Source organism: Rhinatrema bivittatum, chromosome 4 (assembly GCF_901001135.1).
Source record: "Rhinatrema bivittatum chromosome 4, aRhiBiv1.1, whole genome shotgun sequence".
Taxonomy (NCBI): domain Eukaryota; kingdom Metazoa; phylum Chordata; class Amphibia; order Gymnophiona; family Rhinatrematidae; genus Rhinatrema; species Rhinatrema bivittatum.
Window position 1 is genome coordinate 70,343,291 of NC_042618.1, and position 23,233 is coordinate 70,366,523.

The 23,233-nt window shown below is 41.3% G+C and overlaps 1 protein-coding gene across 2 annotated transcripts in view; it reads left to right on the forward strand.

Annotated features, from left to right (window-relative positions):
* The first annotated feature begins 700 nt into the window (after positions 1 to 700).
* The window catches only part of DDHD1 (DDHD domain containing 1), a 302,420-nt gene continuing 279,887 nt past the window's right edge, over positions 701 to 23,233 (forward strand). For both annotated transcript variants that reach the window (XM_029598301.1, XM_029598300.1), the window contains exon 1: positions 701 to 1,824. In XM_029598301.1, coding sequence (XP_029454161.1) covers positions 1,131 to 1,824 — 694 coding nt within the window. In that variant the 5' untranslated portion in view covers positions 701 to 1,130. The remainder of the gene's footprint in view (positions 1,825 to 23,233) is intronic.

Consider the following 23,233-nt stretch of genomic DNA (forward strand, 5'->3'; position numbering starts at 1 on the left):
GGACTGTGACGGACGTTAAACGGCGCCATAACACCAGGCGTCGCGCGCTGAAGGGGCACGACAAAAGGGCACTCCCCTTTGTGCATCCCGTAGTGTTAGCCATTCCCCATGTTCTTTTATATCCCTTGTTAACAATCCCCATATTTAAATGTTTAATGTATTTGACAAAGGTAACGCATAAGTTCCTGCAAATTTTGTTTAAATGTAAACCGATGTGATATGTAAAATCGAACACTTGTATATAAAAGTAAATAAATAAATTATCCCCATTAGTGAGCACTAGATCGAGTGGGTTCCATTACCAATAGCTTGAGCAGAGCCCCTTGAAGGGCATCCACTCTCTCTACTTGTAGAATCCGCAGACAGGATGCTCCAATCCTCCTCAACCTCAATTTGAAAGAGTTTGCTAGCTTTAAAAGCTAGGTAAAAACCTCCACAACTAAGACATTGAAACTAAGTGACATTACACAAATTATCACTATTTGTTAAAAATGAGCAGGTTATATTAACTTTGACTTTATAAAACATGAAAATAATTTGAAGTATAGAGAATAACTTTCAAAATGTAACTGACTTCGCCCCTCCCCTCCTCGGACCGTCATTTCATGCTCTCTCCCCCCACGTAGACACCCACTACAAATATCTGCCACGCATACAAAGAATCTCGCGCCGTCACACCGCACGCAGAGTCCGCCTGGCGGATACATCACTCAGCACGTGGAGTATCGGCGCTGGGTCACCCTGCACGTGGACTCTAGCACTGTGGTTCCCAGCAAAAGGAATCTCTGACGATGTCAACCGCGCCTGCACGTGGAAGCTCGAGCAATCGTTCACCCCGCACTCGGAGCCTGCCGTCTAGTCTCCGCAACTGACCCCGCCTCCTCTCGTCCTCGCCGCAAGGAATGCACGGTCACGAGGGTAGACTGCGTACAGACGTTGTGCGCGTGACAATACCGCGCGGCCTCGCGTGATGCTGAGGCTGTGGCTGGGTTCCGAGCCGCTGGCTGCCGGGAGCCGGAGGATTTGAAAGATAAACTCAGCGTGGCGGCGGCACTTATGTGTCAGGGGAGCGAGGCGCGTGGCCGCAGAGACCAGGCTGAAGCCAGAAACTTTAACCCCTCGCCGGCGGCATGAGTTACTCCGGTCGGAGGTCGCCGGCGAGCCCGGAGAAAAACGGCGAGAGCGACTGGGAGGTGAGTCCCGAGGGCTACGCCTTCCCCCGCCAGGCTAGCCTGGAGGAAGAGAAGACCGTCGTTGCCCCGATGCGGCTGGGACGGAGCGAGGTGAATTTCTCCCAACCGGAGCTGGCAACCTCCCTCAGCGACGAAACCTTCGAGATGGGCTCCGAGTCCGAGAGCTCTCTGCGCTACTATTCGGACGACTACGGCGACAGCGAGTTGAACAGCTCCGCCACCCTCCTGTCGCTGCCCGACAGGAAGAGGACGCGCTCCAGCAGCTCCCGCCAGCGCTACGAGATCGTGACGGAGCTGGGGCCGGAGGAGGTGCGCTGGTTCTACCGAGAGGAAAAGAAGACCTGGAAACCCTTTATCGGTTACGATTCGCTGCGGATCGAGCTGGCGTACAGGAAGCTCTACGAGCTGAGCGCGGCTGCCGATGCAAGAGGTGGGGAGTTCAGCTGTCTGGTGGCAGGTGATGGCGAGGAAGAAGCGGCGGCCCGCCGGCACCTGAACCAAGCTAGTTCCCCGCTGGATGATGGGGTGGTGGCCATGGAGGACATTATAAAGATCGAGCCGGTGTGTGTGAGGAGCGGACTCTACGAGGTGGATGTGGCCGAAGGGGAATGTTACCCGGTGTACTGGAATCGTAAGTACATGTTCTGCCGGGCAAGGAAGCGGATCGTCATTCTGTGGGTCACATGCACTAAAGCAGTGTTTCCCAATTAGTATGCCATAGCACACAATGGTTTGTCTTCAGACTTGATCAGATATGCCATGGAAAAGTCACCACTTTGGTGCTCGAATGCAGGCCAGCACCTGGGCTCTGCTTCTAGTACTTTAAAGCAACAAGAGACACCGGTGCTTCTTTCTGACAATATGCACAGGACCGGATGTAGGCATAAGTAAATTCTGAATTTGAGTGCCAAATTTTGAAGGTGATCTCAACCTGGGACTCATCCTTGCTACTCTTTGATTTCTATGTACCTGGTGCTTATGGGTGGCATAATAAATCCAGCCCTGAAAATGAATTATCATGCATGCCTTTTCTAGTTACAGCATGAGTCTCTTGCAGGGCACGGATAGCTGGGCCCTACCTACTTTGTGCAGTACACACATTGGAGCAGATGAAATGCCCAGTCCAGCACACAGGTTGAGGATTTGGATGCGTGTCCATAAGCCCATATGCAATAAGGGGATCAGCGTGTTCAAAAACGCATGTAGCTAATAGCACTTTTCACATGTAAATTCCATGTGATGCAAAAAATCCCCGTGCACCTGAAGCACACGTTTTAACCTGTAAAATTTTACACCTGCCTTGGAGCAGACATAAAGTCATCCTGCATATCAAGGGTTCAACTTATAAAACAAAAAATACTGCTTTTCTGTGGTTCCTCCTGCTTGGTATTGTCGTGAGTCCGAAGAACCACAGAAAGCAGCAGCATGCAAAAAAAAAAAAAAGGCAACTAAAAAATGTTCTGGGCGCACAATATACATCCACAATATACATGCTCCGTGCTGTGTATATTGTACGTGCATATTGTGTCAGTAAATTAGCTGCCACGGGATAAAACAGATGCTCATAAATTGAACATCCGTTTTCCTAACCCACGCACAGCCGTGCCTCCTGGAAGCGTTAGGGACGCATAATTTATTCCTACCGTGTCCTTTTTAATGCAGCAGCTCACTTGCTTATTGCATTGGGTGCCCAGAAGAGGTGATTATGTGCACTTTAAAAAAAAAAAAAAGCGCCCAGTTGGATGCACATTTTTAGCACATCCATATTGCATCGGCCTTAATGTGCCCAGCACCACTTCCTCTTTCCCCCTCCTGAGCCTTGTCTTCTGAGTCCTTCCAGCCTCTGTCCAATGGCCAAGCTGAATGAGATGGGGGAAAGCCTGCTTTGAGCATTGGCTGTGACTTACTGTGAGTGACGGGAGTATTAGCAGTGAAGGAGCTCTGACGACCAACTTATCCAGCTGCCAATCCTACACGGACTTCTCCTTTATCCTGCACTTGTTTATAAAGATAGTTAGTCCTCTCTCACTTTGTTTTAAAATTGAGAGACTGGTGGAGCTTTCAGTGTTTCCTTAGCTCTTCTTTTGGCCGTATTTATCATGCTCTCCATGTCTGCAGTACCTGCTCCTTGGAGAATGGTGTGCCACACATTTCTGTTAATGAAGGTGTGCCTGGGGCTTGAAAAGGTTGGGAAACTACTAAAGGCTGTTTCTCCTTCCTCCTACCTCACATCTGACACTTTGTGTGTTTTTGGGCAAAAATGCTTAGTACATCTGGCCTATGTGTATCCGTCCAATAAAATAAACCTTGATGTGCACTGTGACTGGGCTGGAGATGAGCACTTAATCAGACTGGGCCAGGTGTACCAAAGAGTTTTCCCATTGTATGTCTGTTAGGGAAAAATGCTTAGAACATCTGGCCTAGCTGTCCATATGGTGGCACTCATAATGGTCCTTATTCGAAAATGGCTTTTTCCCGTACTCTTATGGAAGACAAATCTTCATTGAAAAGCTCAAGCTTTAATCCTCAGCTGGCAGTTCCTTTTTTTGTTTGGTTAGGTATTGTTTTCTTTCATAGCGACATATGGTCTCTTTCCTTCTACAGCAAAGCAGGATTTCTTGGATGGATAGGAAAAGATTATATCTAAGTGTAAGGTTTTCTCATACTAAGTGTGAAAAAGTGTTGTACCTTGGGGAAAAAAATCACAAGCTGTATCAGAGTTAATGAAAAAGGAAAAACTTTTAAGATCAGACTAGGTCTGAATAGAAGGTTGGGAATCAATTTTATAACAAAACTTATTGCTGTACCTGAGTTTACTATCTGATGGCATTCCTAGATGGGATTCTGATACACACATTTATGTTCTTGGGTTGCTTTGGTGCAGGCACTAAGTACCCTCAAAGAGAAATAATAGAGAGAGGAAACCCAAATCCTAGGAAAATGTATTCCATCTGTAATACATACACAAAAATGTAAATATTCATATATATATAAATGAGTGTATGCAATAGTGTGAGGGCAGTCCTATAACTAAATCAAAAGCCCACATGCACTTAGTGTGAGGGCAAATCCTATAACTAAATCAACAAAATCTCACAAGCACATACCATGAAAAATCAATCACAGACCTTGATAATAGGCATTACCGGCAACGCAGCATAATAGAGAGGAACCCCAACACGGTCCATGTTTCGAATTCTGATTTGAACCATGGACCGTGTTGGGGTTGTTCTCTACTATGTTGCATTGCCATTATCTCTTAAATGATTCTTTGAAACTAATCTAAAAGCTGTTATATATTTTTTTACTTGCAAAAACTTAATTATAAAAATAACTGTACATTACCATTGACTTAGACCAATGATTAATCATAAGACAATGAAGACCATTTGTTATTGCTGGTAATGCCTATTATCAAGGTTTGTGATTTTTTTTAATGGTATGTGCTTGCTGGCTTTTGTTGATTTTTATATACAAACAAGTCTAAAGAATGCACTCCCGCCAGCTGAGCATAGATAGGATTGATGTTTATTCAGGAAGTTTGGTGCATTCAACATGCACATCTTTTTCATGTAACATGCACAGTCACATTTTTGTCCATTAACAGGTTTTAACACACAGTGGAATAGCAGATATTAAAACCTTTTAATATACTCAAAATGAGAGACCCAAACATAGGACAATCTTTCCCCCTGCCCCTCCCAAAAAACATTTACAATTCAGATATAATTATACTAGCTCCCCTCTCCTCTAATCTCTAGTGTCAAGTCAATTCATCCTGTCTTCACTCCTAAAAGAAGTCTGTCCACCGGTGCCATCTATCCATTATTAGATGTTTGCTATTTTACTCTAAACAAATACCTAAAACATGAGTAGCCGACTTGTAAAGAGCAAAGGGCAACTAACTGAATACTTTTCTGAGTAAAAAAAAAAATAAATTACTTTTCAAGGAAAGTAATGAAACATCTATGAATGTGAATTGCAAAATGTGGTGTTTGTGTGCACCTTTTAAGAACCCATATAAATTGCAAAGCAGTGGGGTGGGAAGAATCAGAATTGCTTTTCTCATCTTGTGATCCTCTTGTCAAACCTGTATGAAACTGCTCAGATCTGAGTTCTGTCTCCTAGAACACATTTCATGTTGCAGGGCCAGTTCCTGTGACAAACTACTTGAGTCTTCAACAATCATAAATATTAATTTGAAACATCAGTTGGTCCCTCTTCCCGAAACCTGCTTCCCATGGCATGATGACGAAGTCCCTTGGGCCTGATTCCTTCTCCTGAGAGTAATGTTACATCTAGGTGATAGGTAACAGGTGTAGCTCTTTTGTGTGAACTTGGGTATGTTCTGAATGCCTTTTACCATTTTGTCTTAGTTATTCTCTGACTCCCATATTTCAGGGTGAGTCCCACAGCTAGCCTGATTAAGAGCATAAGATATGCCTTCCTAAGTCAGACCCTAATCTATCACACCCAGGGTCCATAGAACTAAACTTCCTATCTCCGACAGTGGCTGTTCCAGGTTGCAGATCCCTAAAAGTAGATCTATTTCTTGTTAACTTCCTCATAATGTTATACTAAAGTATAAAATATTCTATTTTTTTCTGTTATATTTAACTCAATGGGGATTTCTTAATGTCACTCAGTCTTTTCCTAGAATTTCCTGGTATTCTGTCTGTAGCTGCTTAGAGAATACCAATACAGACCCATTCAGTCAGCTACCTACTGCTTCTGGTAATCTTCAGCCTTCCAATACCCTGTGTGCCAGGAGTAATGTGGAAGAAAGGACTGGTTGCTGCTGTCTCCTCTCTAATAACTCTTGTCAGAAAGTTTTAATGTAGAGAGAGCTTCTGTTGCTTCCTTAGTTCAGACACTCAATACTTATCACTACTGTCGGAATGCTCCCTAAGCAGTTCTGTGGTGTTTCTTTCATTGTTTTTCAGACCTATTCATAAATCTCCTTCCTAGGATGCAAATGTACAGAGATCAATTGGTGAAATGTCCTACTAAAATCATTTGCTGCTACACCAACAAGGATCCTTTTGACTTTCATACACCTACTGCTTCCATCCCCCAGAAAAGGAGACTGATAAGACTCTAAGAGGACTATATGTTTAATTAGGAGGACAGCCTATGACTTCCACACAGCACTTTATAATTTTTCTGAATAAAAAAAGCAATTGAATAGGTTAATTTATCTAGTTTAGCCAGACAATTTTGAGACCCCATTGGGTTTGAGTGGCAGGATGTTAACCCCATCATATAGTTGCTTAATCCAAACATTAAGAAGGCGCTATTCTCAGTTCATGACTCTCAACTTTGTGTGATCTTAGCTACATATGAAATATGATTGCAGAATTTGACAAAGGCGGATGTTTTTCCTCTAAATTTAGGATGGTACCAGACAGGAGGTTGGGAACTTCTGTGGTGGAAAAATGAATGGAAACTCCGCTGAAAAGAGGGATAATCGATGATCTAGAATTCAGCAGTTTGCAGGATCTTAGGCAGCATGATTTTACTAGAGAAATGTCGAACAAATCTAATAGATTTCTTTGGGTGACTAGAGCATTAAAGGCATGTGCTAGATGTAGACTTGGATTTCATCAAAGCTTTTCACGATACTACTTATTTCTATAGTCTCTCTCTCTAGATAGAAACTATAGAAATAAATATTGTTGAGTGTGTGTTTAATCCATATGCGATGAATCTCTTCTTAGTCTCCCCTCAACAAGAGACCTTTTGTTTCGCCTTATTCAGACTTCCTCAGGAAGCTGAGACATTGACTATATATATGAGTGAGGACCATATTTTGTATTGGTATAATATGTCACTAAATCCTGGAAAATCGATACATTTCACAAAAAGGTATTCAAGCTTTTATGTACATCGTGTGTGTGTGTGTGAATATATATATATATATAATATTTCCAAATAACCTGAGCCTTCCTTCCTGCGATACTGCCAATTAGGAAAACCAGCGAGGCTCAAACTGGATTATGCTGCTATTAAGGAGAAAAGCTTGTGGTTGCAGCAAAGCCGTTGAAGCTTAACGTTAGTGAACTTATTGGAAATTGAGGATTGGAACATTCCCTGAAAGGTTTTTATACCACCTCATTAATTTCCAAAAAAAGCAGGACATTCAAGACCTCACATACGTTTCCTGGGACACTATAAAATTTACATGAACATTTTCTTCTAAGTGATATATTAAGGATATGTAGTTTTTAATCTTTTGAGTGTATTTCTAATAAAATTTGTTCAAACTTTTTAATATACTGTAAATATTTTTAGGTATTCAATAATTCATTCAGCCTTATTAATTCATCTTATAGAACTTAGTCTAGTTAAGACAAACATTCAGGACAAATAGACTTCAGGAATTTCATTTATTAAGAAAATAGTTAAGATAGCAAGGCTAAGATCAGGAGAACCAGTGATTAATATTTAAAAACCATGTAGGAGACTCATAAATATACTGAGCAACCTGGGGTTGGGCCCTGTCGAGCCTGCCCAACCTAAGGGGCTTTTGGGGGGAGGGGGTCCCTAAGCAGTTCCCCTACCTGAATGTAAGACGAGGTTCACACCCAGTTATTCCGGTAAAGCTAAGCAATTTCTTATATACAAGGAAAAGAGCAGAAACTATTGTGACAAGAAGAATTTTTACAACCCTGTTTCTTGAGTTTAAACACCCTAATCATCTCCACTATGAGTGAGCTACAAGTAATTAGTAGTGAACGAGACAGACAATATAATCTGCGAATGAATGCCTTTGTCAATCTTACTACCACTTTGAGGGGGCTTGAATCTTACTAACTGTTGGATTTTTAATGACTATGTCATTAGATTTGTCACTACATGGCAAGCCAAATCTTCAGTTTCCTTACAGCAAACGCTACTGGCCATGGGCTTCAAATCATCCCTCATGAATATATCTGCAACCTCATCTACAGCACATTTTATTCTCTCCTTTGGTGGTTGCCAAATGTAGCATATCTCAGAACCGATCTAAAGGGTAGCACCAGTGTAAGACTATGCTGGTGTTACACCCCAATAACTCCTATTGTTTTATCTTCCAAGAAGCAATGACATTTAATCAGATCTGCTTTCTCTTCAATAATGCCTCAGTTGAAGTCTATGGTGACCTCATGGAGGACTTTTTGTTGCCTAATCACATTATTAGTCACTCTTTGTGTCCAAGTGATTGGGACATTACTCTGCTGTGGATAATTCTTATGAAGGATCTGGTATCTCATTCAATTTTCACCCCTTGTAGGAATCTCATTATTAGAAAACTTTAGCTCTTTGCTGATATTCTGTAGGATTCTTCCTAGGACAGCACTGGGCTAGAAGAATCCTACTCTTCAGTGTGACACTGTTATCAACTGCTTAAGTTTCTTTCATTGCAGCAACTTTTCAACTGATCACCATTTTGACATTCATCCTCACAGGCATATTAAAGCAATCTTATACTCCCCTAGATGACAATGGACTGTCTTGGTTTATACAAACCATTTTTCTGGGGTTTGGAAGAATTTGTCAAGAATCTTTCCTCTATTGGTTAAGCATTAGCCATTGAGACTGCTAAAAACATGGGTGACATGCAGGCAAAGATTAAATCCTTGAGAGGGGTAGTAATGGATAATTGCTTGGCTTAGATATGTTATTAGCTTAGAAGGGAGAAGTCTGTCAGTTTATCAATACTTCCTGCTGTTCTTTTATTAATAAATCCAGCATAATATTACCAAAATATCAGAGCTTGCAAACCAAGCTCATGAGTTATCAGTGAGGTGGATGGGATTGAGATGTTTTTGGACTAGGATCATGATTTGGTGGGTTGGGAAAGAAATTTGAGTACTGTTATTGTCATCGTTAGCTTAGTAGTACTCAAATGCTTTTGTTTCCAGTGTTTTCTCTATTCTTCAGGAAAACTGTTGCTCAATCCACTGTCCTGACCATGATATCTACTCTATCAACTTAACTGAGATGGAAGACTCCATTGAACTGGAAGAGACTTGCCAACAGCTTATTGACCAAATACAAATTTTGCTCATAGGCATAGGTATTGCAAGTTCCAAAGCATATGAGGAGGGAATTGTTGAGTCCTAGTTAGTCAGTTGACCTTGGCCAGAGTTAAGCTTTACCACTTGCAATAATGCACTGCACTCTATTCTGATATCAGTTTTAAACAGCATTGAGCTTAGATATAGAAGTAGCTAAAAAGAGTAGAAGTTGGCACAAGCCTTTAGCTAGCTTGAGCCAGTCTATACCAGTAGTTCTTTATCACTTTGCTAGTAGAAAAGAAGTTAGAGCTAGTGGTCTAATAATACTTTTCATAGAAATTTACTAGTAATTTGGGTAATGAATATGCATGAGATATTACATTTATAAAGGTATGTATTTGTGCCATTGGATTTTTACAGTATGACATGAACACTTTTTGTGTTCAGGTAGTCCTTTTGGAGAATTTTGCAAAAGTGAGTCCTTATTCAGTTGGCAGACAGATTGCCTGTCCACTACAGAACCTAGAGGGGTCCTTCCCAGTGGACTTCAGGCATGCCTGGTTGTGTTGTTTAAATTGGATCAGCAGTCTTTTTCCAAAGACTGTCATGCAGCCAGTGGTCAAGTCCTTGTAACTTCAAAACTGAGTGGCTTAGCAATAGGACCTGGTAAAGGCCATTCCATCTAGGAGCAAAATATTTTCTCTCTGGAATTCCTTGAGAAGGATGAAGTCTCTGGGCTGAGCATCAAGAATAGTAGAGTTAGATGGAGCCTTTGATATTGCAACTTTTGGATGATATTTCTTGAGCTGTTGATGTAGCTGGGAAAGAAAATGTAAAATCAGTTCATCCTGTCAAAATTGTCCGCAAGTAACGTAGATATAGTGCCAGTGGCATAAGTGTTCTCATTAATATTTCATGAGGTGTAAGTCTGTGCTTAGAATTTGGTATGTTTTTCATTCTCAGTAAGGCAAGTAAGAGGGCATCTGGCCATTTCAGAGAAGTTCCATCATGGATCTTGGCCAGCTTGTTTTTCAGAGCACCATTTAATCTCTGTCTGGAGTCAATTGGCCTGTGTGGGCAGTGGTAATGTAATTTCCCTCTTACACATTTTACAGGGGAAATGGTTCTCTCTGACACTTTCAAAACGTTCAGGAATAGCAAATCTTGCAAAGAAGTTATTGAAAGAACTGATTTCAACTGTTTCAGCATCATCTTTGATCGTGAGATATGCTTCTATCTACTCATTAAATATATATGCTATCATTAAAGAATCTCATTTACTTAATAGGTCCATTTGCAGTCTCACAAAAGTGCCCCAAGGGGGCATCTTGTTACCTTTTACCAATATTATGTACTACACATCTTTGTAATTTTTTCTGTGACTGAGCCTATTACTGGAGCCCACCAGTGACTTTGAATCTCACATATCCTTTTTGTTTGAGTACTTTGAGTCAATCCAACAAGAAAAGGGAAGAGCAAGGGTGGGGCAACTGGTTCCAACCATATTCCTATCACTAGGCCTGAGGGATTGAGGATGCATCCTTGAATTCTCCACAAGCCATGGTGTTCTCTCCTTGCTTTACAGGAGGGAAGCAATAGAAGAAGGAAAAACTTGCTCCAGAACCTGTGAAGAGACCAAAAGGAAGGGATATGAGGGATTTGCATGCACTGTCTCGATATTATTTGAATATAACCATATAATATTACAAAAAAATAAATATAAATGGAAAAGTACAGTAGTTTAAAAGTAAAAATTAACAAACAGCTAATTGTTTTATGATAGTTTTGAGATCCTTTCTTCATTTATTTGCAACTTTTGATTGCATTTCCTCTGCATTTTTGACACTCATGGGGATAGCTCTAATTTTCATCACACAAGAAGACAGCAGGCTCTACCATCCTAACCTGCCATCCCTGGCTTCTTGGCATGGATGCTGACTGCGCAGTATTTTTCACCTTACTTCTTCCAAATGAGATGGAGGATGTGCTGATTTTAGCTAGAAAGTCCGCAACCAGAAGGTCATACAGTTTCAAGTGGGAGGGATTCTGTACTTGGTGTGGGATTAGTAATCTAGATCCTTTCTCCTATGACCCGAGGGACTTGCTTCCTTATCTAGTCTGCCTCTCACCCTTAGGCCTTACGCTTTTTCAGTCAGGTTCATCTCTGCCTCATTACAGCATATCACTAGCAAGTGGAAGGGATGCTGATCTTTTTCCACCCTTTGATAGCCAAATTCATGATATGCTAAAATAACTTAATCTAGAATTATTTTCATTAAAACAATTACTTGACACTTTCATAACTTCAATGATATTTGCATTATATTTGCTCAGACATGCTTGGTTTATAGCGCACAAATTTGAATTCTGCTTATAAATGTTGCACAAAGGAAAATTTCTGCTCATGTAGCCTGTCAAGAATTAGAGGAAGCATTGGTCATAGCTGCCATTGTTGGTAGCAAAGTCTTCTCTCCACCCCACCCCCACCCCATTGCTTCCAGTCCCTTGCACCATGGTCACCTGCCAGCAGGAGGAGTCAGTGAGGAGCGTGTCTTTTGCTGCTGCTTCTGTCTGCTTCCTTCTGAAGCCAGAACCATGGGGGTGCCTCAGTCTCATGAGATCCACTGGCCGCAAGCAGCTCTGACTTAAGAGGGAAACTGGCAGAGGAGGTGACATCAACAAGTGAGACATGCCGCTTGCCAGATTTCTCTTTCTGGCTAGAGGCCAAGAGGCCATCCAGAGGACTATGCTGTGTGTAATATAGTTTGCATGCTGGCGATTAATTACCACACTCTGGGGCTTATGCTGTAACTAGGAGAAAGAGGCCTGCATGATTACTCATGTTCTCAAAAAGGAGCTCCTACACATTTAAGAGCCACCATTGTTGCTTCCTGTTGGTGTAAGAACAGAGCCCAAGTGCTAGCCTGAATATGAGCATCAGGCAGTGGTGACATTTCCATGGCATATCTGAACAGGTCTTAAGGCACACTAGTTGGGAAACGCTTTACTAAATTTATATGAAGAGTGGAAGGATCAAGTTTGTTTTTTCTTTCTCCAACTTGAAGAGTAGAAGTATGTGTATGGAATAGTTTCAAATGGACTCAAATTAGTATGACTGAACACACATTTGGTTAATTCATGAGATTTCTATATGCAGCCAGAAAAGTTATTGATCAGGATTTTACATCATAGCTATAAGTATCTGTTTTGTGTTTTTGCCAGGTTTGCAGGAGAGATTGTGGAGGGACTGGTTCATTTAGCCATATTGGGTGGTATTGTAAATATGTTGAACTTTAGATACTTGGTTTGAAAATTATTTTGTTGCTTTTGTTGGTACTGATGTTTCCTTCTTGTATTGGCATTGTTTACTGGGATATTGGGGTCCTCATATCTGATCTATGTGACTAGACTCACCATAGCTTTTTTTCTAGAAATCGATACTTCATGAGGATTCTGGAGAAGAGATGTGGCAGAGATTGCTTCTATGGTGAAACATAGATTTGAATGGGAAAGAAGGAGAAAAATATCTCAATTTGGGTTTGATATCGGGTTGGGAGAGCATGTTAAATGTTAGTACTGTTTCCAATTTAAATTTTAAGTAAATCATATTCTCTTTTTTATTGAGAATTTTTGTCTTATTTTATTTGATTTCTTATATGCTGCTAATACAGGTTGATCAGAGTGGTGTTGAATGACTATATATCATATAGATATATATCTAGAGAGAGAATCCTTGATCAGACAGTATACTGTAAACCACAAACCAATAAGTAAAAAAAATATGGCCACAAACACATTCTAACAATATATTAAAAGCCAATTTTTAATTTGTTTTGATATTCTTTTTCTATTTTGACAAGGTGCTTGGCTGTTTATAATTAGAATTACTCCTTGTAACATCATAATGTTTCTACTAATTTCAGACTAAAGTAACATATTAGACATATAAATCTTATGACAATTGTCTTGAAAGGGGTGAAAAACCCCCCCCACATCAGGCAAAGTTGACACTTGCCTTTCCCTAATTACGAATGAACTCTAAAAGTGCTTTTATGCCTCAACACCATGCCTATCATGACTTATCATATGCAGATGGCAGCAAGCATATTAAACGCATGCAGAAACCAAATTTGCCAATTTTAGTTTTACACACACAGCCTGCTTGTTATGAAACATGTTTAATGATATAATAAACTGTTCTCTCACTTGGGATGATTTATTGTATATTTTATTAATTGCATGTTCATGCTATGTATATGAACTCATAATTTTTCTTCATGATTGTATGCTTTAATATTTTAAATTTTCATTTTTTTTACATATTTAAAGCTTTTAATAGTCTGCACTTTCCATATGGTGTACATCATAAACGCTCATAAATAAAACTACAAATAAAACTACAAAATTCAAATAGTGAGCATAGCTAAAACAAAATTAAATGTCTAAAAAAAAAAAAAATTAAGACCATTCCAGCTGTTAACTTATGCAAAAACAAATTAAATGAATTCCTCATTAAAATACATTGCCTTTACGATTTTCAGGAAAAAAGGCAATCTCTTACCCTGCAACTAAGCTGGCAAAGCACTTCATAAAGTAGAAAAGAAGGGACAACATAAAAAGTCCACACACGCATTGACTGCAGTTTATGATCGCGTGTGGAAGGTAGAGAAAGTATGTTTAGATTTCTAACTTATGTACTATTGTAAGAATCTTAAATTGAATTCTCCATTTGACAGGAAGCCAGTGAAGTACATATATAGTAGAAGTGATGTTCCTTAGGGCCAATCCTTGATAACGGTTGGGTAGATCGTCTATAGACTTCTGTCCGCTCCAGATAGAAGGCTAAGGCTTGCTTGCAGTTCAAACTGTGCAGGGCTTGTTCGCCATAGTGTAAATGGGTCCTGGGGAAGATCTCGATATGAGTGTACACGTCCTTGAGATTAAGGGAGCATAACCAGTCCCCTTTTTGCAAAAGGGGGATCAAGGTGCCCAGGGAAACCATCTTGAACTTCTTTTTTGAGAAATCTGTTCAAGGCCCTTAGGTCTAGGATGGGACGGAGTCCTCCTGTTTTCTTTGGACTCAGGAAGTACCTGGAATAAAATCCCCGCCCTCTTTTCTTTGGTGGAATAGGTTCAACCACTCTAGCCATTAAGCGGGAGGAGAGCTCTGCTAGAATAGGAACAATGAAATGAGAGCAGAAAAGGACCAAATGGTCCATCCAGTCTGCCCAGCAAGCTTATGCTAGTATTTGCTGTGCCATATAGGTTACCCCCATACTTATCAGCTTCCCAGACCTTAAAAGTCAGGGCCCTCTTTGGTTGCTGTTTTGAATTCAATTCCCCGTTATGCCTATTATGAGAGCAATGTTGGAGTTGTATCAAAGTATTACACTTATCAGTTAAGGTTACCCCCATGCATTCTTTTCTTCGTTTACATCCTCTACCTGTTAGGGATTCACAGTATTTATCCCATGCCCCTTTGAATTCTTTCACAGTTTTTGTTTTCACCACCACCTCCGGAAGGGCATTCCAGGCATCCACCATCCTCTCTGTGAAGAAATATTCCTGACGTTGGTTCTAAATCATCCTCTCCATGGTGAGACCGCACCTTGAATACTGTGTACAATTCTGGTCGCCGCATCTCAAAAAAGATATAATTGCGATGGAGAAGGTACAGAGAAGGGCTACCAAAATGACAAGGGGAATGGAACAACTCCCCTATGAGGAAAGACTAAAGAGGTTAGGACTTTTCAGCTTGGAGAAGAGACTGCTGAGGGGGGATATGATAGAGATGTTTAAAATCATGAGAGGTCTAGAACGGGTAGATGTGAATCGGTTATTTACTCTTTCGGATAGTAGAAAGACTAGGGGGCACTCCATGAAGTTAGCATGGGGCACATTTAAAACTAATCGGAGAAAGTTCTTTTTTCCTCAATGCACAATTAAACTCTGGAATTTGTTGCCAGAGGATGTGGTTAGTGCAGTTAGTATAGCTATGTTTAAAAAAGGATTGGATAAGTTCTTGGAGGAGAAGTCCATTACCTGCTATTAAATTCACTTAGAGAATAGCCACTGCCATTAGCAATGGTAACATGGAATAGACTTACTTTTTGGGTACTTGCCAGGTTCTTATGGCCTGGATTGGCCACTGTTGGAAACAGGATGCTGGGCTTGATGGACCCTTGGTCTGACCCAGTATGGCATTTTCTTATGTTCTTATGTTCTCTCTGAAGTTGCATTTTATGACCCCTAGTTCTACTGATTTCTTTCCAAAGGAAAAGATTTGTCAAATGTGCATCACTAAAACCTTTCAGGTATCTGAAAGTTTTTGTATCACATCTCCCCTGTACATCCTCTCTTCCAGGGTATACATATTTAGATCCTTCGGCCTCTCCTAATGGGTCTTCTCATGCAGACCCCACACCATTTTGGTCGCCCTTCTCTGAATAGCCTCTATCCTTTTTTTGTCCCTCTCGAGATATGGACTCCAGAACTGAACACAGTACTCCAAGTGAGGCCTCATTAAGGACCTACACAAGAGCATTATCACCTCCTTGTTCTTACTGGTTATTCCTCTTTCTTTGCAGCCAGCAGTCTTCTAGCTGTAGCTATCACCTTGTCACATTGCTTTGCCATCTTCAGATCTCCAGACCCTATTACCCAATTTTTTGTTTCTTTTGATAGGAATATGTTGGGCATTGCCGTTGCCAAATAGACACTTTCAAATTGGTTAGCAGATTGCATCTCTATCTGTTATACCCAGGTGGGCTGAATTTTGGGAGGTCTTGTCAAGGTTCACTCTGTCCGAGCCATGGCAGCGTCACGGTGGCCCACTTGTGAGTAGTTCCCGTGGAAGAGATCTGGAAGTCTGCAACGTGGAATTCTCTCCACACATTCACATCTCACTATTGTCTGGATAGGGATGGCCGACGTGACAATAGGTTTGGCCAATCTGCTCTTTGGAATCTGTTTGAGGTGTAAAACCCAACTCTTCCCATCAAGGGAGAGGTAGGTTCAGGCAGTCTCCCCGCTCTGTTACCAACAGAACTATTGTGTCCTACCTAGTTTGGGTGAGTTAGTCCCCTTTTTTTGGGGGGGGGAGCATCCTGTAACTAGGGATTCCCCGTGTGTGAGAACTACCATCCTGCTTGTCCTCTGAGAAAGCAAGGACAATAGGATGTTAGTCCTCAGGAAACCCGCCCGCCACTCTGTGGAATTTTCTCCTATTTTTGTTTTTTTAATATAATTGTATGTTATAAGATTGAAGAGGGACCCCATTTGGATGCATGGTATATAGGGCATGTGGGCATGCCCAATGTGGCAAGTCAAAGTTCTAGAAACCTTTTGACAGTTTTGTCGAGGTTTCATCTGCTGATGTCAAACCATGTGTGAGGACTAACATCCTGCAGTCCTCTGAGAACATCTGTTACAGGTAAGCAATTCTGCTAAAATTTCTGTACTGTGACATTTTCTAAATCCAAACTGGTATTTATCCAATATAGCATGCTTTTCTAAAAATTCATCAAGTTATACAAGTATACTTTTTCTAACATTTTTCCTAAAATTGTCAAATTAGATATGGAGTGATAAGTTTAATGATTCAGGAGGCACAGTAGAATTTTTTATAACTGGTCTCAGTGTCCATTTTTAACTGCTTTGGCACAGATCCCTCTATCAGAAACTTGTTCATAATGCATTTTATGATTTCATAGGTGGAATCTTTGATACCCTGTATAACACTTAACTGACATGGTTCTAACTGAGAATAAGTTGACCACAGTTTACCAATTAGCAAGTCATTTTATTTAAAGAAACCATTATGAACATAGTCCATTTATTGTTCCCTTCTAATCCAGGCCTTCTTATCTCAAATCAGGTGATAGCTTACTCCTGTTTTGAAACTGTGACTGAATTTTGACCCCTTACCTTGAAAAAAACTTGGCTAATGGATTGTAACAAGGCACAGATTAGATTGTACATGAATGCCTTGCCTAAAAATTAACCTCTTAATATGGAAAACAATTTGGTTATAAAGATTTATTTGAAATTGACAAAGATTGCAGTATCCCCTTAAAAGAAATACTACAGTTTAGACTCATCTTGTTTCTTTCGATATCTTCTTTCAACTTTCCTAAGAACTTGCCTCTGTTTGATCAAATCATATGTGATCATGAGGTGTGCTCGCATATTAACATAACTGATTTCACAGCGCTAGTTTATCAGAAGTTTTCCACAGAGGTATTCCAATTTATTCATTCATCTGAGATGAGAAATCTAAATCCACACCAACCCCTTTTCCCACATTATAACATGAGTGGAAACAGCATATTCCTCCTCATAAATGAGTTCAATCATTATAAATTACTGTATTTTTCGCTCCATAAGACGCACCTAGGATTCAGAACTGGAAAATTAAAAAAAAAAAAAAAAAAAAGGTGTGCTGAACCAGCTCTGTTTCCGGGCATCTGTGTATCTTATGGAGCAAATTAGGGGAGGGCATAACCTTTTTTTTTTGCCCCATTTCATTTTCAGGTCTGGGGAGGGCCATTTCTTCCACTCCCCAGATCAGAAAACGTTTAGCATTCTCTTTGTTGAAAAACAACCCCCCCCCCCCATACCAATCCTTTAAATTTAACTATAACCTCCCACCCTCCTGACCCCCTCCCCGAAGACTTGCCAAAAGTCCCTGGTGGTCCAGCGGGAGTCCAGGAGCCGACTGTGGCCCCTGTCACATAGTAAGGGCAAAGGCTATCGGCGCCATTTTGAATACTGACGGCCGACGTGCAGGAGACCCCTGCTGGATCACCAGGGACTTTTGGCAAGTCTTGGGGGGGGGGGTCAGGAGGGGGGGGTTGTAGTTAGTTTTTTGTTTTGTTTTTTTTAATATTCACTCCATAAGATGCACCGACATTTGCCCCCCACTTATAGGGAAAAAAATTGTCTTATGAAGCGAAAAATACGGTAGATCATCATAATAGGCATCAGAAAAATGTAGTTAACATTTCAACATATGATTGTATATAATTATAGATCTACAGTGATGTACCAAACATTTTTTAAAGCTTTTTTGCAAATGAAATTGTTTTAAATAATCTCTTATAAATAGAATAATCCAAAGAATTTATCTTGTTTTGTGCCACACGCAGTAGAGAAACGCTAAATAGCCACCATGTAATGATAGTTCAAAGAAAGCCTGGCTCTTCTCAGCTCTTAATATTTCAAAGAATGCCCAGTTCCTCCCAGCCCGATATGGGACCGTGTTTCGAACGAAAGTTCTTCATCAGGGTGCTATCTTGAATATATGTTTATGGGATGGTATTAAACCGGAAATGTCAACCTAATCTAAGCCGTTTTTCTGAAAAAAAAAAATGTAGATCTAATGTATGGCCTGCTTTTTGCATAAGTTGTTGTACCAACTGTGCATATTCAATAGCAGTCCTAATTAACAATAGCTCTCTTGCATATATTGATTCAGTATCATGTACATTGAAATTAATTTTTAATACTCTAACTGCATAGTAACTAACAACTTTGCAAGCTGAGCAATGTTTGCTAAGGTCATGTCTAATATTCCAAACAAATGAGCCACATATCAACCTTTGCAAAAAGTGCCTCTATAGGTAGGGTAAATTCAGTAGCTACTCTGAGCTTATAGGTGGGACCTATAAATCATTAAAACTCTTCTCCCGGTTTCTAAGCATGACTCTGCAAATATGAAAAACCTGGTGGACAGATCTGATTTAACACTGCAGTATCATGCTCATTAAACCAGAATTGTGTAATAAGCAAAACGTCTAACATATTGCTGAATAACCTTGATCACATAATTTTCCTTATGTTCTACTGATCTAGCATTAATATACCATATTTGCAGTGGATGAGCTGACAGTTCTAAATTGAGTGATATGCCCAGTCTTTTAGTCAGCATCAATAAATGGAACCCTTTGGGCTTTTAGGCTTTGTATATCTGCCCTGTCCTACAACGGCTTCTGACGTTATATTAATCAGTCCTGAGTTTTATGAACAAATACTATTTAGTCAGGAATCATATGATATTCCAAAGCCCTAGGTATAGGATATCATGTATATATTTGATAATATTCAATCCTGAGTACAAGTGATTATTATAGTCCTAAGTAGATGTCTAGATATTATTTATTTCTGAGACTAAATATTATTTATTTCTATGTTAGCCATACCTCTGGCTTTTCCTCCTCCCAGTTCAAGTGCCCCTGTTTATTGTAACTTTCATTCACTTTTTCTCTCTTCGCCTACTGTTCACATCGATGTTAATGTTATTGCACCGCTGTTTATTGTAAACCGATACGATATGATTGGTATCATGAGTGTCGGTATAAAAAAGCCCTAAATAAAAACTACAGGAAAATATTTATCAAATAGCAACAAATATAATAGCCAAAATAAAAAAAAAATGTAATAAATATAGCCACCTTAATAGTCACCACACCCATCATCTTTCAACCAAAAGATCCTAATATAAAATGAAAGAAAAAGAGAAGAAAAGCCCTTTAATGCCACAGCCACTGGCCTCAGGGCTCACGAAGGGATGGGCTCTAAGGAAGCAGACCATGTTAGAGCCGCTGCCTTACGCGAGACTTTCTCCAGCTGAAGACATCGGTGGATGGACATGGGCTCAACGGAGTCTGCAGCTAATCAGAACTCCCTTCAGGTTAGCTGGTTTCTAAAGTGCATCCTGTGAACAGCTTTTCCAGCTAGCAAGTTACTCAGAAAAGCAAGAAAATGGCAAGGCTCACTCTTGTCTCCAGCTGCTGATGTCAGCCGATGGGGTGGAGGCCCAATGGAGTCACTAAAAATGCATGTGTTGTCCTGTAAAGAAACACATGTAGGACTGGTTCAGTGGCAGTGCTCTGTACTGTCATGTGGAGGATTTGGATATGATTCTTACTCCTGGGGGAATTCTGCGCACAAAAACTTAAAATTCTGCATATTTTATTTTGGTCAAAATAATACAATATACATGATGGTCTTTAAGTAAGTTTAATTAATTTAAAACGCAATACAGAAAAAAGTTATTCCTTAAAGATGCAGAGTTTTTTAATTATGTTGAGCAGAATTTCCCTAGAGGTTCACTGTAAGAATGTCTCTTCTACCCTGTCTTCCTATTCCCCTGGCCAGTCTCCTTTCACTTTGCCCACTCAGGCCCAACTCCTTCTTGCCACTGTTTCTGCCCTCCCTCTCTAGGCTCAATCCCTTCCATTCTGTCTCTACTCCCAGAGTGTGACCCCTCTCTCAGTACTGCCCTTCACACAGGCTCCTGACACACATGCCCTCACGCACGCACTCTCTCACATGCACACACATCCCCTCTTATAGGCTGGAAGCCCAAAGGAGCAGGAGGATACTGCCAGACCAAAGAAATATATGAAACACTCCAAACTTGATTTTTCAATTCCAGAGTTATGTTTAATATTCATATCTTTTAGACAGCTCTTTATTTCAATATTCTAGACTTTAATTGGTTAATGTAACTCTCAAACAACTGAAGCAGTTTCTTGTTGCCTTGCATTCACACAAGTTTAATCTTGGATTTGATCAATGCATTTTTGTTTGTGCCCACTTACTGCATGTAATTAGCCTCACCACACACATTCTTCTCAGTCCGCAGCCTTGCATGGCAAGTGCAAACTTATATTTTAACATCTTAAAATAATGGAGTTGTCAAAGCACCAAAATTAAATGACTAGGTGTTTGAATGTAGCTATGCAGTAATGAAACCTACCAGCTAAAATCACTGTTACTTCTGTCAATCGTGAAAAAGAAAATAGGAAAAAATAGATGTTTTATTACATTTATGTGGTGTGGAAAGCTTGTGTGGTAAAATGGCAAAACTTTTATATGAAAATAATAAATAATCCCAGCAAGAAATAATAGAATTATCCCAGGACAAGCAGGATGCTAGTCCTCACATATGGGTGACGTCATCCACGGAGCCCTTAAGCGGGAAAAACTTCTGGCAAGTTTCTAGAAGCTTTTAACTGGCTGCCTGAGGCTACTGAGCATGCCCGGCATGCCATGATATTCCCTGCCACAGGGGTCTCACTCCAGTCTTCTTTTTTCCGCGCTGCTATCTGCATCGCGGCTTCCAGGAGTCCTGTGAGTCACCTCACAACTACAAACTTTAAATTACAAATTTTTACCCTTTTCGGGTCTTACTCCGTTTGTCACCGGCTGGTGACAAACATCACATAATTTTTTTTTGTGAAAAAGGAATCCGGAATCATCGAAAGATGTCGACGGAAAAAACTTCCGGATTCAAAAAATGTCCGGCCTGCAACCGGACTATGTCAATCACGGACCCGCACGTCGACTGCGTCCGCTGCCTGGGAGGAGACCATGACATCGCCTCCTGTGCCCAGTGTCAAGAAATGACGGTGAAGGGTAGGAAACTTCGCCAGGAAAAAATGGCCCAGATTTTTCAAATCCGGCCATCGCCGTCGCCCTCGACATCGACAAAATCTTCACCGGTAGGCTTATCGAAGAAGATACTTCTCAAGACGAGAATTCCAGAGGGTTCAGGAGACGCTTCATCGCCAACACCGTCAGTGGCATCGTCAAAATCCGTGTCTGAGGTTCGTACAAAGCACAAACACCGCAGACATCATTCCATCCCTCCGTTACCACCGCCGGAGGAACCGGTATCTAAGCAGCGGAAATTGTCATCGACCTCCGCAGCACCGACAGAGGAATCGATTCCATCGACTTCCGTGACAGATTTAACGGCGTTAATTAAGAAAATTGTCACCGATGCCCTCAAGGAAAACATGCCGGCGACATCGCCGATGCCGACCCTAGGGCCGATGCCGACCTCCGGGTCGATGCCGACTTCTCAGTCGATGCCGGCCATCGGGCCGATGCCGATGACTCAATCGATGCCGGCTATCGAGTCGATGCCCTCCTCGATATCGATGCCACTGTCGGTGCCATCGTCGATATCGATGCCACTGCCGGTGCCATCATCGATCTCGGTGCCGAGGACGACTGCAGCATCTCCGCTAACAGCACTTTCTGTGCCGATGGATGCGACCAGCTGCTCTTCAGCGATACCTGCTACTCCGATGATCTCTGCAGCTTCATCATCGATACAGCTTTCAGATCCATCGATGGAATCGGTGTCCGCAATGGCCCCTAGGCCTATCTCCTCCTTGATTCCCATCTCTATGTTCTCCTTCCTGACTACAGCACTGCCTACTGCAGCACAGGTAGCACCACGGTACACCCTAGCCCCGTCCAGAACTCCAGGACAAGGGAAAAAGGCATCAGGGAAATCTAAACATACATCCCTGCAGGCTACAGAAGTTTCTTCTGACAAAAGATTGCATGCACTGCTAACAAAAAGATACCAGGATCTATTAGCTTCCTTGCCTGCACAGCCTGAGGGACAGAGTGATACCGGTGAGAGTGAGCCGGACACTCAAGATCCTCTACAAGGACCATCTGGTATGGCACCATCTGCAAAGCTAGACCATCGTTCACACCAGGTCCCAACAGACTCATGGTCTGATACACAGTCAGAGCACTCTTCTGAGGATTTTTTATCGGAAGGTACTCCGCCTCAGGCCAAGAAGCAATCCCCTCCTGAGGATTTATCCTTTGCTTCCTTCGTACAGGAAATGTCAGAATCCATCCCTTTTCAACTTCAAGCAGAGAAGGATGAAAGGCAGCAGACACTGGAGATACTACAGTTTGTAGATCCCCCAAAGCATAACTTGGCTATCCCAGTGCATGACGTACTGCTGCAACTTCAGCAAAGGATTTGGGAGCACCCGTGTACAACACCTGGAGTAAATCGTAGAGTGGACTCTACATATTTAGTCCAAGCAGCCCCAGGGTTCGAGAAACCACAACTGCCACACAACTCATTAGTTGTAGAATCGGCGCAGAAAAAGTCACGAAGATCTAGGACGCACGCCTCTACCCCTCCAGGGAAAGATAATAGATTCCTGGACCTGATGGGGCGGAAAATTTACCAGGGAGCGATGCTAAATGGCAAAATTGCTG